Source organism: Budorcas taxicolor, chromosome 11 (genome assembly GCF_023091745.1).
Source record: "Budorcas taxicolor isolate Tak-1 chromosome 11, Takin1.1, whole genome shotgun sequence".
NCBI lineage: Eukaryota > Metazoa > Chordata > Mammalia > Artiodactyla > Bovidae > Budorcas > Budorcas taxicolor.
Window position 1 is genome coordinate 31488296 of NC_068920.1, and position 14316 is coordinate 31502611.

General features: G+C 38.5%; 1 protein-coding gene and 1 pseudogene across 1 annotated transcript; both read left to right on the top strand.

Annotated features, from left to right (window-relative positions):
- Positions 1-6839: 6839 nt before the first annotated feature.
- Positions 6840-9329, top strand: LOC128056561 (olfactory receptor 1361-like). Its single transcript, XM_052649352.1, has 2 exons — positions 6840-7173; positions 8818-9329. Exons 1-2 carry the CDS (start codon positions 6840-6842, stop codon positions 9327-9329), a joined length of 846 nt encoding a protein of 281 aa, XP_052505312.1.
- A 3870-nt stretch (positions 9330-13199) lies between these two features.
- LOC128055576 (olfactory receptor 12D1-like) lies at positions 13200-14113 on the top strand (annotated as a pseudogene).
- Positions 14114-14316: the final 203 nt, after the last annotated feature.

The following is a 14316-nucleotide window of genomic DNA, read 5'->3' on the forward strand; positions in this document are numbered from 1 at the left end:
AGTTGAGATGTGAAATTATACTGCCTTTCTAATTGTTTACTGTTTGTGAAGCAGAAGGCATTATATAAAGAAAAATAAATGGGAAACTCCAGTCTGGTTGTGCTAACAGTGTGCGACTAGGTAATGTAAGGGAAACTTGAACAAATAGGACATTATCCACAAAACCTTTTTTTTTTTTTTTTTGGCTGTGCTGAGTCTTCATTGCTGTGGCAGCCTTTTCTCTGGTTTCGGCGACTGGGAGCTTTCATTCATGGTGCTCAGGTGTCTCCGTGCAGTGGCTTCTCCTGTTGTGACAAGTGGGCTTAACTGCTGCATGGAATGTGGGATCTTCCCGGATCAGGGATCAAACTGGTGTCTCCTGCATTGGCAGGCAGATTCTTTACCACTGAGGCACTAGGGAAGCCCCCTTGGAATTCTAATGTTGAATTTGTGTGGGGGATATAAGTTGATAAAACTATTTGTTTACATATTCTTGCATGTTCTTGAATAAAATCAGATACAAAAATTTGCCTCAAATATGCATATATTGTATAGTTGGATAATACTAAGGCTTGTTAATCTGCATGTTTCCTGTAAATTAATATATCATAATGTGAACAATGAAGTTATTATGTTGTTTTATTTTAAGAATTTGAGTGTAGGGCTATGGTTACTCAACTAGAAAAACAAATGTTAACTCATACATGAGTTAAGGGAAGTTTTTAAGCAGTATATCATGATTTCTTTTTCTCCAAGCAAGGAAGCAAGTAAGTAATTAAAGCAAATAATGCCTTGAGTACTAATTAACAGAGATAAATTGTGAACCCTGATTCCAAAGATACTTCATAATTCAAATGGACAACCTGTCAAACATTACCTTAAAATATTGCTAAAAATGGAGGCAGAGTGAAAAAAAAAAATCTCAGGAATATCTCTCTTGCTCGATATGTTATTTTCCCTTCAATTTCTGGTCATAGAAAATTGAGCTTCAAAATTCTTCCTTATTATTTATTTTGTTTTTTATTTCTATACTTATTTTCACAGATTGTACTGTGATATAATATGATATAATACCAGTGAAATATGAAGAATTCATCAAGTTTGTTTTCCTTACCTATCACCAAATTTATACTAAGTGAAAGCTATCAAATAGTAATTCAGTTCAGTTCAGTCATTCACTCTTATCCGATTCTTTGCAACCTCATGAACTTCAGCACACCAGGCTTCCCTGTCCATCACCAATTCCCAAAGCCTGCCTAAACTCATGTACGTGGATTCAGTGATGCCATCCAATCATCTCATCCACTGTCGTCCCATCCTACTGGCTTCAATCTTTCCCAGCATCAGTAGGTTTTCCAGTGAGTTAGTTCTTTGCATCAGGTGGCCAAAGTATCGGACTTTCCGCTTTAACATCATTCCTTCCAATGAATATGCAGGACTGATTTCCTTTAGGATTGACTGGTTGGATTTCCTTGCATTCCAAGGGACTCTCAAGATTCTTCTCCAACATCACAGTTCAAAAGCATCAATTCTTCAGCACTCAGCTTTCTTTGCGGAAGTATTTTTGGAGCTAATAGACAAGAATTACTATGTTCCTCACTTTCTATGTTCTATGAAGTGTCACTGACCTGAAACAGCATTTCCAACTATTTAGAGATATAGGATTCCCAGGTGTCCAGTGGTTAGCATTCTGCACTTTTGCTGCCAAGGGCCTAGGTTCAACCCCTGCTTGGAGAACTAAGATCCCACAAGCCAGGCAGTGCAACCAATACATAAATAAATAAATAAGACTACTAAATAAATAATACAGATACAGACTGAAAAGTTATAAAAGGATACTTTGAGTTCATGAACAAACTATTCAAACTGTTTACGTCCACTTTTGTAAAGCAAAGAATTTGGTTTTAAACTAGCTCACATAGTTCTTCCATCTTCCTACTCTATCTTCTTTGGTCTCTTAATTCCAGTTTTGTTTATAAAAGAATGTATGGGGAGATGGCATTTTATACCCTGAATTATCTCAGACTAGAATTTCTATTGATCAGAATTTTTCCTGTAATCCAACATACATGGATATTGTCACCGTGCTTATTCAAATTATATGCAGAGTACATCATGCAAAATGCTGGGATGGATGAAGCACGAGCTGGAATCAAGATTTCTGGGAGAAATATCAATAACCTCAGATGCGTATATGACACCACCCTTATAGCAGAAAGTGAAGAAGAACTAAAGAGCCTCTTGATGAAAGTGAAAGTGGAGAGTGGGAAACTTGGCTTAAAACTCAACATTCAAAAAACTAAGATCATGGCATCTGGTCCCATCGCTTCATGGCAAATAGATGGGGAAACAATGGAAACAGTAAAAGATTTTATTTTGAGGGCCTCCAAAATCACTGCACATGGTGACTGCAGCCATGAAGTTAAAAGACACTTGCTTCTTGGAAGAAAATCTATTACCAATCTAGGCAGCATATTAAAAATCAGAGACACTACTTTGCCAACAAAGGTCTGTCTAGTCAAAGCTATGGTTTTTCCAGTAGTCATGTATGGATGTGAGAGTTGGACTATAAAGAAAGCTGAGTGTCAAAGAATTGATGCTTTTAAACTGTGGTGTTGAAGAAGACCCTTGAGAGTCCCTGTGACTGCAGGGAGATCAAGCCTGTCAATACTAGCGGAAATCAGTCCTGAATATTCATTGGAAGAACTGATGCTGAAACTGAAATTCTGATACTTTGGCCACCTGATGCAAAGAATTGACTGATTGGGAAAGACCCTGATGGTGAGAAAGATTGAAGGCAGGAGGAGAACGGGATGACAGAGGATGAAATGGTTGGATGGCATCACAGACTGGATGGACATGAGTTTGAGTAAGCTCTGGGAGCTGGTGATGGACAGGGAAGCCTGGCATCCTGCAGTGCATGGGGTTGCAAACAGTCAGACATGATGGAGCAACTGAACTGACTGACTGAACATACTTGGAGGCTGTAAATTATAGAAGAGCACACGGTTACCTATTGCTGCATGACACACTATAGATGGTTACACATTTATTTAATTAAATTGCATTATTCAGTGATTCAGAAATTGGCAAGAGTACAGCAGAGAAACACTGACGCTGTTTAATGTTTCAAGTCTCAACTGAGATGACTTTATCAACAGATGTATGAAACAATTCGTTAAATTTCAGTATATTTGTATGACAAAAGTTCTCAGAAAAATAAAAGCAAAAGGACACACATAACATATTATGGATGGCTGTATGTTAGTCTTTGCAAACTATTCTCATATAAGGAGAGAGGGCAGTGACTAGATAAAATTGTGAGTTTGAAGTCATCTTTCTAATTCCACGTCCAAATCAATGTTAGACTTCTGTTTGATTGTTGATTTCATTCCTCAACCCTATCTATAGGAAATTTTCTCAACAGAAAATTCCTACAGTTTTTTTTCTAATGAGTAACTTTGGGCACTGTCTCTAAGGCCAAAATGATTTCTTCTGCTGCTAAAATCTTTCTGATCCCAAAAGAGATAAATATTGATAATGCTCAGCTTCTAAACTACATTTTCTTTGCCTGGTTTCATCAGTGTATGCCAAGGCCCTGGATTCTTTGTTCTTTCCCATCTACTCAGCAATATCACTGGATAGAATGAATATTTCTAAGGTCACCGTTTATAGAGATTAGGGAAGCCAGAGGCAGGAGCTGAAGACATCATTTGGCAAGTGGAGTAATGGGATCAGCCTTCCAAGTGGACCATAGAGAGTTCAAGTTCTGCACTTGATGAACTGCATAACGTTTTGTGTATCTGTTTCCAATGTGGTACATAAATCAAGCCATCTGTAAAATATATTAAAACGTTAAATTGCTACTGTATAACTGTGTAGTTGGGAGTTAAATATGTAAGTCTAGAGTTAGGAAAATAAGTTGAAATTAAAGGTATAATTGGAGAATTATATCTTTATATATCTATAAAAAAAAGAAGAACTAGAAGACAGAGAAGAGGAGATGCACAAAAGTGGATAATAAGGAGGAAGAGCAGTAACCAGCCAAGGAGATTGGAAAGGAGTCAACATGGTGGGTCTCCTGAATGCAGATTTTTTAAAATTAAAATATAATTGCTTTAAATGTGTTTTAATTAGAATATAATTGCTTTACAATGGACTTCCCTGGTGGCTCAGAGAGTAAAGCGTCTGCCTGCAATGTAGCAGACCCGGGTTCAATCCCTGGGTTGGGAAGATCCCCTGGAGAAGGAAATGGCAACCCACTCCAGTATTCTTGCCTGGAACTCCGATGGATGGAGGAGCCTGGTAGGCTACAGTCCACAGGGTCCCAAAGAGTCGGACATGACTGAGCAACTCCACTTTCACTTTCTTTCACAATGTTGTGTTAGTTTCTGCTGTACACAAATGTGGATAAGCTATATGTATGCACATATCCCCTCAAAACTTGTTTCAGATGCTGATGGCATGGATGACAATGGCGTGGATTTTAGTTACTAGAGAATAGGAACAATGAAGCATGTTAAGCTGCTGATGAAACGTGAAACTAACCAGAAGTGAGTTGATTAGAGAAATCTCAAAAAGGATAACAATTTAAAAGGTGAGAAAGGGTCTGAAATGAAGGACATTTTATAGGAAATAAAATTTCTAGCCGTGGGTCTAAAGTTGATGGATGAAGGAATTAGATGGATCAATGTTTCCAACCCATGTTGCTAGGACAATATTTTGTTGGTAAAAACGTTTATTCTTAAAATGGAGAGGACTTCTAGGGGAAGACAATGTATCATCCTCTCCTGCCTTCACTTTTCAATAACCAGTTTATTCATTTTCTGACAAATACCGTATTTAGCATTCCAAGTACTAGAGATACATAAGAGAGGAAAACATTGTTAGGGAGACCAACATTAACTAAATAACTTAAATATTTAAACAAAATAAATGTGATTACATCCTCCATATTACAACTTCAGCAATTGACCAAGGTGCCATGAGAGCCTAGAAAGGAAGGGTTGTCTTTGTCAAAGAGGCCATGGAAGACTTTCCTAAGAAAGTCACCAATAGAGCCAAGGTTAGAAGGATGAGCAAGAGCTGACTCAGTGATGAGAAGGAACATGGTCCATAAGAGGCAATGCACTGCAGACAGTGTTGCTGGGAGCAGATGATAACGGACTGTGGTGTGAGATGAAGCTGGTGACATGAAGCTCAAAACCAAATGAGCTTTGTCAGATATGGTAGGGTTTTTCATATATAAGCGATATGATATGGTATTTATCTCTTTCTGATTTACTTCACCTTTTTTGCTGTTTAGTCACTCAGTCGTGTCTGACTCTTTGCAACCCCATGAACTGCAGCATGCCAGGCTTCCCTGTCCTTCACTATGTCCCAGAGTTCACTCATACTTATGTCCATTGTGTCGGTGATGCCATCCAACCATCTCATCCTTACTTCACCTAGTATGATAATATATATAAGTTTATATAACACATCTTCTTTATCCATTCATCGGTCCGTGGACTTTTAGGTTGTGTCTATATTTTGACTGTTGTAAATAGTGCTGCTGCTATGAACATAGGGGTGCATGTATCTTTTTGAATCAGAGTTTTGTCTGAGTATATGCCCAGGAGTGGAAATGCTGAATCATACATGCTATAGCAGCTCTATTTTTAGTTTTTTGAGAAACCTTCATATGGTTTTTCATAGTGGTTATACCAGTTTACGTTCCCATCTACAATGTAGGACAATTCTCTTTTCCCCATACCCTCCTCAGAATTTGTTATTTGTCGATTTTTTAACAATGGCCATTCTGACCAGTGTGAGGTGATACCTCATTGTAGTTTTAATCTACATTCCTCTAATAATTATAGTGGTTTCAGGTGTACAGCATAGTAATTCAGTATTTTTACAGATTATGCTTCATTAAAAGTTATTTCAGGATAATGTAATTCTTTGTGCTACACAATATATCCTTGTTGCTTATCTATTTTATTTTCTTCATTTTCTTTTTTAAACTTTTTATTTTATGTTGCACTAAGAAATGGCAACCCACTCCAGTATTCTTGCCTGGAGAATCCCATGGACGGAGGAGCTTGGTGGGCTACAGTTCACGGGTTGCAAAGAGTCAGACACCACTGAGCGACTTCACTTTATAGCCTATTAACAATGTTGTAATAGTAAAAACGGACAGTAAACAGACTCAGCCATAAATACCCTTGTGTCCATTCTCCCCCAAACTCTCATCACATCCAGGCTGCCACATATTGAACAGAGTTCCATGGGTAGAAACCATTTTTTAAATAAAGAAGTGACATGATGAGATTTTATTTATTATAAAAAAAAGATCACTCTGACCACAGTATGGAGAACGTATTGGATGGGGCAAGATCCATGTTAAAATAGTTAGGAGGATAACATTTCTCCAGCCAATCACAAACCTTGAACTAGAATAGTCACTGTGATGGTGGGTGGGAGTATTTATTGAGCCCCTTTTTTGTGCCAGGCACTGAGCTAAGTACTGAAATGTTGTTTCTGCCTTGAAAGACTCGTGGTCTTGAGAAGAAAACAGATTCACAAGCAAGTAGTTAAGTACCAATCACACAAAATTTTATTAAGGAAACTTTTATGCCTCATAACTACAGGACGTCTCTGTTGTTTCTTTCGTTCTCTTACCTAGATGTCTCCTTAATTGGACCATCTTTGTGAGGTACAACCCTTGTCCTCCCCATTGCTATTTTAGTTGTTTATCCATCCCTCACATAGGTAGTATAAGCAAAGCCCATTGCCAAGAGAAAGGATGCAAGGTTCTAGCTAACTGTAGTGAATCCTCTTCATGCTAATTCTTTCTCTGTAGCCCATCAAGACCTGAAATGAACTGCAGCAAAAACCCTGCCTTTGTCCTCTCAGGACTTTCCAGTGACCCAGACAAGCCACAGCTCCTTTTTGGTCTCTTCCTGGCCCTCTACTTGCTGCATCTCTTAGGAAACTTGCTACTGCTGCTGGCTATTGGTGCTGACATCCACCTCCACACCCCCATGTACTTCTTCCTCAGCCAGCTCTCCCTGGTCAATCTCTGCTTCACTACCACCACAGCCCCCAAAATGCTGGAGACTTTGTGGACCAGCAACAGATCGACCTCCTTCTCTGAGTGTCTGGCCCAATTAAATTTCTTTGCAGTTTTTGCTGATATGGACAATTACCGGGGTTCAGCCCCGGTGGATCCAGGGTGATTTGAAGGTGGGGGGACGGAGTCGGCATCTTTGGAAAAATACATATTTAATCACAGATATAGAGAGATTAGAAATGGATAGTGTAGTGGGAAGATTAGTGGAGAAAAAGAGGCTGAATAACTTGGATTACATGGAATAGCATCCATGCTCCAGATGGGAATTCAGCCAGAAAAACGGGAGCAAGAAAGAAGCGACATGGGGGAATCAGTCTTTCCGGAAACTGATCCGATTTCTTTAGTTTTGGGTTTGCTTATATACCTTTTGTTACACGTAGGGATGAATACAGAGTCACGCGGGGGTCAGCAGTCCTGACCTTTATCAAAATCAGGTGCTTCACATAAATGTATAAAAAAAGGTCTTAGGGATATTACATCGTCTTCTGGCCATGAGTGAGACCTGCTGACATTTTATGATCCTTTCTTTCTGATAACCAAAAAACTTATCTCTTCCAAGGGTGTTTTTTCTCAAACCAGGCACCACCCTCCAAATAAAGCTGCATTCCTATAGGGTGAGGGTGTAGTGAGTTACAATCAAGAAAGGAATTTATTTAACCCAAGGTTAACATGATTAGTCTTAAAGGTTAATACTTATTTCTCCTATATGCTTAAAGGTTAATACTTATTTCTTCCTATATGCTAGTTATATTCATTATAAGTGTAGGGAACATGGAGATTTAGCAGCAAACATCAGCCCAACAAATGAAAATCCTTTCACCAATGCTCCCCTTAAGATCTATTTAGTATTAAGATATGATAAAGTTACATTTTTACATAGCAAGGACACAGTGATTTATAACAAAGCACAGTGATCTATTACAAAAGAGAAAATCCGTTAACTCAAAAAGTCTAGTATTGCTAACATTAAAAACTACTATATTTCCTTTGCTATATTCCAAATACATTGATTAATATATTCCCAAGTGCCTAAGGATATGGAGGCCTGGCGGCAATCATTGACTCAACAAGAAGAAAAAGCCCTATGCTAATTAAGACTCTCCAAATACTCCAAAACTCTCTGTGCAGTTTATGGTTGAGAGGTAGTAAACAATCATGCGGCAGGAGTATGGATAATCCTGTCACACAAGCTAGTCTGTCAGCAGAGAGGTTTGACCTGAGACATCCTTGTCCCACCCAGAGCAGGGAATTAGCAGCAATTATTGACACAACAAATGAAAAACCCTTCACCAATATAATTCCTAACCAACCCATTATACTAATAATTTCTAACTCCACAAGAGAAATTGCCTTTAGTAAGTCTAAAACATCTCGTGCCTTTCAGATTGGGAGGCTATAAACAATCACATGTGGCCGGACGAACCTATACAGGTGGGCTAGATAACCTTCAAAGGAATCCGTAAGCTGAAACACTCTTGTCACGCCCAAGAATTTTTATTGCCTTGGAGCTGCACGTTTACTCCTTCTCCGAGAGAAACGGTTATGGGGGAGAGCCCCCCGTAAAGTCAGAGGTGTAGGTGAGAGCATAAAACAGACTCTGGTTTTGGGGTTAGCTGCTCGGGAACAGGGGGTTTCCTGAGGCTTGATCACGCCTTTGCATATGCCAAGCCTCCTTCCTCATGACCTTTGCCATGGGCGGAGTTCCTCACGCTGGCCCCCGGCAGACAATCTGCTTTTGACAGCCACAACTATCAGCCGCTATGCTGCCATGTGCCATCCCCTGCACTACCCACTCCTAATGATTCCTTGCAGATGTGCACTGCTGGTGGGTGGGTCATGGGGAGTGGCCCACTCTGTTTCTCTTGTCCATGCCCTGTTGCTATCCCAGTTCTCATTCTATAATAATCAAGAAATTCCCCACTTTTTCTGTGCTTTTGGACCACTCTTTAGACTTTCCTGCTCTGATACCCACCTCAGTGAGGACCTGATGATGGTTCTGACAGGACTCTTAGGAATTGTTCCTCTCCTCTGCATCATAAGCTCCTATGCCCATATTTTCCTTGCTGTAGCTCAGGATCCATCAGCACAGGGCAAACAGAAATTCCTGGCCACATGCAGCTCCCACCTCTCCACTGTCATCCTCTTCTACAGCTCAGTCTTTGCCACCTACCTGAAGTCCCCGTCAGCTTCTCATGCCTCTGGGGAGCTGGTGCTGCTATCATGTATGCCCTGGTAACCCCCACTCTCAATCCTTTCATTTATAGTCTAAGAAATAAGGATGTGGAGAGTTCCCCAGAAAAGGTTCTGGGCATAGAGTTCATAGCATTAGGAATAATCCCAAGAAACAAGTGTTTTGGGGAAAAAAAATCACACTCTTCACCACCACACTGATAAAGTGAGTCAATTAACACCAAGGCTATTGCACAGTACAGATATGCTATAGCATAAAGAATACTAAATAGAAATAGGAGAACTACTTTTTAGAACCCACTTTAACTGCTAGCTCTATGTTTATATATTATGTATTATCTATATTATTATATCAAAATGTATCAGTAATATCTCAAAGTGAAATTGTTAGTCACTCAGTCATGGCCAACTCTTTGTGACCCATGGACTGTAGCCCATCAAGCTTCTCTTGTTCATGGAATTCTCCAGGCAAGAATACTAGAGTGAGTTGCCATTCCCTTCTCCAGAGGATCTTTCTGACTCAAGAATCGAATCTGGGTCTCCTGCATTTGCAGGCAGTCTGATCCACTAGGGAAGCCCACTTCAGGTTGTGGTGGTTTAGTCACTAAGTCATGCAGGACTGTTGCAACCCCATGGACTGTAGCCCTCCAGGCTCCTCTGTCTGTGGTATTCTTCAGGCAAGAATACTGGACTGGTTTGCCATTTCCTTCTCATATATACAAATATATACATATATATATGAATACCATAAATATTATATATAACTAGGTATATTAGCTAAAAATAGTATACTTAAGAGTGGATTGGATGAGCTGTTCTTTAAAGTTGACTTATAACACTAATAGTATTGAAACTTAGTCATCTGTTCTCATCACTACCACCATTTTGACCATCATTTCCATGGCTATCACTGGTTTAATAATGAAGATTCTCACCATCAGCTTTACTATAGTCAGTATCATCTTTTTGTCATTAGAATTATGTTACAAATTTCTATCCTCAGCTCTTTCCCCATCAATACTGCCAGTATCATCACCATGAATAAGAGAGTGGAAACTGATTCTATGCATTTTTTCATTTTTAATGCCTCATTTTTCAGAATCTTCTATTTATTTGTGTTTTTGTGCTATGTTGATAATTGTGGGAAGTATCATAATAGCATGGTGGATATGTTTTATAAAAATGTCTTCATAAATTTGAGAGCATAATAAATATTTACATTTGAAATAAATGATTGCATAGTTTATATAACACAATACATACACAATGTCTAAAACTTTCTTTAAATTATTCCAGAAAAAAAGGAATTATAGATATTTGGCACAATATTGGCAAAATGTTGATGTCAAAGCAGGATGATAGCTACAAGAGGGTTTTTACACCACTGTCTGCATTTTTCTGAATGTTTAAAAATTTTCTACATTAAACATTAAAATAAAAAAATAAAGTGTGTTCAGCTTTAAATAGTTTTTAAAATATCAATGTCTTTAGGCACAGCAATCAATCCATAAAGAATGTATCAAGGTAAATTCTGAATATAAATAATGCTTTTATAGAAAAAAATTAAATACAACTAAAAATTCCCAATGATAAATGTTTATTTATTTGTAATTCTCCAGACCAGACTACTGGAGTGGGTAAGCTTTCCCTTCTCCAGGGTATCTTCCCAACCCAAGGATCAAACCCAGGTCTCCCACATTGCAGGTGGATTCTTTACCAGCTGAGGACACTAATTTAATAATACATTACAATATCAAACAACAATGCAAAAACCACAATTATTTTGGCACCAAAGACAGCAGAGTTTCCCCAATGGCCCAGCAGGTAAGAAAACTGCCTGCAAAGCAGGAAATGCAGGTTTGATCCCTAGGTCGGAAAGACCCCTGGAGGAGGGCATGACAACGCACTCTAGTGTTCTTGCTGGGAAAATCCCATGGACAGAGGAGACTGCTGGGTCCATTGGGGCCTAAAGGGCCAGACGTGACTTGAGCAACTGAACACAAATGATACAGCAAGAAGCGAAGATACTTTGGAGAGACAAGTCTCATTTTCTTCAAGAGAAGTATGAATTTTTGGGACCCCAAAATTAAAGAAAATATTTTAACGTTATTACTAACTGTGAAGAGTCAGATTTAGAAAGAACAAAAGCAATACTACTTCTCCCTCTTCCTTTTTTTTTTTGTTTTCCATAGAACCACAGTAATAAATCAGTAGAATATTTAAAAGATGATCATCTTTCTGTATGGATCCATGGGATATGACTGGCCCTCATTCCTTAACTGTCATTGCCCAATTTCCTAGCATTTTATACAAAGTTTTTCCTGGGAATTCCCCAAGTTGAGAAAGTATATCCATATCTCTGTCCCAGGAAATGAAAGGTAATTTAAGAATTCCTGAGGCCCTTGAAACTGTACTGTCTATGGTTCTGAAACTGAGAAAGAAACAAAATAAGGAAAGAAATAGGACCAATGAAAAAAATAGAACTCAAGATAGGAATTCTCCAAGGAGAATTATCTTATATTGCAAGTATAGAAAGGTAACTTGTTTATTCTTTCAATAATCCTCCCAAACCCCAGGGACACTCTCTCACAGGGTTTGAGTATCTAAAGACCTGTGAATCATGAAAGACGGGCAAAATTTTAGAAAGAAGAGGTTTCAGCAGATGAAGGCCTTATACTGTAATTCCAATATAAACTATCATGTCAAATACTTTTCTACTCTATTTATTCAAAGTTTTTTCTACTATTTACTTTTCAGAAATGTCAACCTGAGAAGCCTTCTTAACTGTGGATTTGAACAATCAGGCAGAATAAACCTGGAGACAGGCTGGAGAGTTGCCCATATTTTCCGTTTTCCTGCCTATATTAAATTTACATGCCAAGGATTTAGAGCTGAATTCCTATCTTATGATGGACATTGTGTTTGTGGATTATGAAGACTTTTTTCTAGCTACATTTTTATTGCCATATCTCTAGATATTTTTCAAAGTAAATATATAGTTGATAAATATTCAGAATGCAGTGGGATAAGTATTTAGTACAGAAAGTCTCATTGCTCTTTTCTTTAAATGTTAGGAAAAAGTTTTTTACCCCAAGTGAATTTTTGATACAATTTTGTTTTGTAAGTAGAGAACCAAAAGCAGTGCTTGTCATATGTGTATCATAAGCAAGAATGATTAAGTTTAACTATATACAATATATACATGGCTATCAAGGAAAGTTACTCTTAATTCCTTAAAGCCAGCCTTCAATAAACATGCATTAACATTAAATAATTGGGATTTCTAGAAATGTTCCCTACTAAATTCACTTTTTAATTCTAGTCACAGCATATCTTTGTCTTCTCCTTTCATGAGTTTCCCAAATATTGAATGATTCCTTTTAATAGAAAGCACTCTAATGTTAACATCTCCATTCAGAGTTCTTTATAGCTCTTATTATTCCCTCACTGTCCATTTTTCTTAGGTTAAAAACCCTTCAAATGATTTTGTACTAACTCAAGAGACAGTAGTGTGGTGGAGAGCTTAATAATTTACCCTCTGTTACATCTTAGGATGATAAAAGACAAGTCTTTATCAGAGAAGGTGGTAGGCTGGCAATTTGTTCTGAATCCCTGGAAAAAAGAAAAGATTTTCTCTTGAAAAGATGTATATATATATGTATATATATACATATATATACATTTGAAAAGATATGTCAAATAAAAAACAAAAGCGTTTGAGTAACAGTCCATAAATAGCATACAATGTTAATATTTAATAATCTAGTGGTCCAAATATTGTATAAACTGCGCTTCTGAGACTACTTAAAACGTGACTGCTCTACCTCTAAATTGTCTAGATGGGAAATCCTCAGCTGCAGGACACTGGTTCCCATCAGAGATAGCATTCCATATGTTATTTTTTCTCTTTCAAGTGATGCTGAATCAAACATCAGTCACAGAATTTCTCCTCCTGGGAGTGATAGACATCCAAGAACTGCAGCCTGTTGTCTTTGTGGTTTTCCTTGCAACTTACATTGTCAGCTTGGCTGGAAATGGAGCCATCCTCATGGTTGTCATCTCTGATTCAAGACTCCATTCTCCTATGTATTTTTTCCTGGGAAATCTGTCATGTCTAGATATCTGCTACTCCACAGTGACTCTGCCAAAGATGCTGAAGACTTCCTCTCTACCCACAAAGCAATTTCTTTCTCGGGATGCATAAGCCAGCTTCATTTCTTCCACTTCATGGGCAGCACAGAGGCCATGTTACTGGCCATGATGGGCTTTGACCGCTTTGTGGCTATCTGCAAACCACTTCATTATACTCTTATCATGAATCCTCAAGTCTGTATCCAGATGGCTGTCACTGTCTGGATCATTGGTTTTTACCATGCTCTGCTGCATTCAGTAATAACCTCTTGGTTAAACTTCTGTGGTTCCAACCGTGTCCATCACTTCCTCTGTGATGTTTAGCCATTGCTGGAGTTGGCCTGTGAGAACATTCAGCTCAACCAGTGGCTGGTCAATACTGTCACAGGCACCATTGCCATGGGTTCATGCTTTCTAACATTCCTGTCCTATTTCTATATTATTATCTATCTTTTCTTCAAGACCCACTCTTGCAGCATGCTTCATAAAGCACTGTCTATGTGTGCCTCCCATTTCTTGGTAGTTGTTCTTTTCCATGTCCCTGGTGTTTTTGTTTACATTCATCCTGCCTCAAGGAGCTCCATGGACCAGGATCAGATCAGTGCCATTATGTACAATGTGGTCACTCCTATGCTAAATCCACTGATCTATACTTTGAGGAACAAGGAAGTAAAGAGGGCCTTGAGGAGGGTGATGTGAAGGAGGCTCTGATTTGAAGATATCTGAAGAACTCTTCAGAGGCATAAACAAATAGGTAAAGAGAAACTGGAGATAGTGAGTTTATACTTCTCAAATTGTTTACTGTTTGCGAAACAGAGTGCACGTGTGCTAAGTTGCTTCAGTTGTGTCTGACTCTTTGCGACCCTTGGACTGTAGCTTATCAGGCTCCTTTGGGAGCCTTC

Bases quoted from the DNA above. Each gene is read 5' to 3' on its own strand.
- LOC128056561 (XM_052649352.1), top strand. From the start codon at position 6,840: ATGAACTGCAGCAAAAACCCTGCCTTTGTCCTCTCAGGACTTTCCAGT. The intron at 7,174-8,817 runs GTTCAGCCCCGG...GGCCCCCGGCAG, and splicing joins TGATATGGACAATTACCGGG to ACAATCTGCTTTTGACAGCC.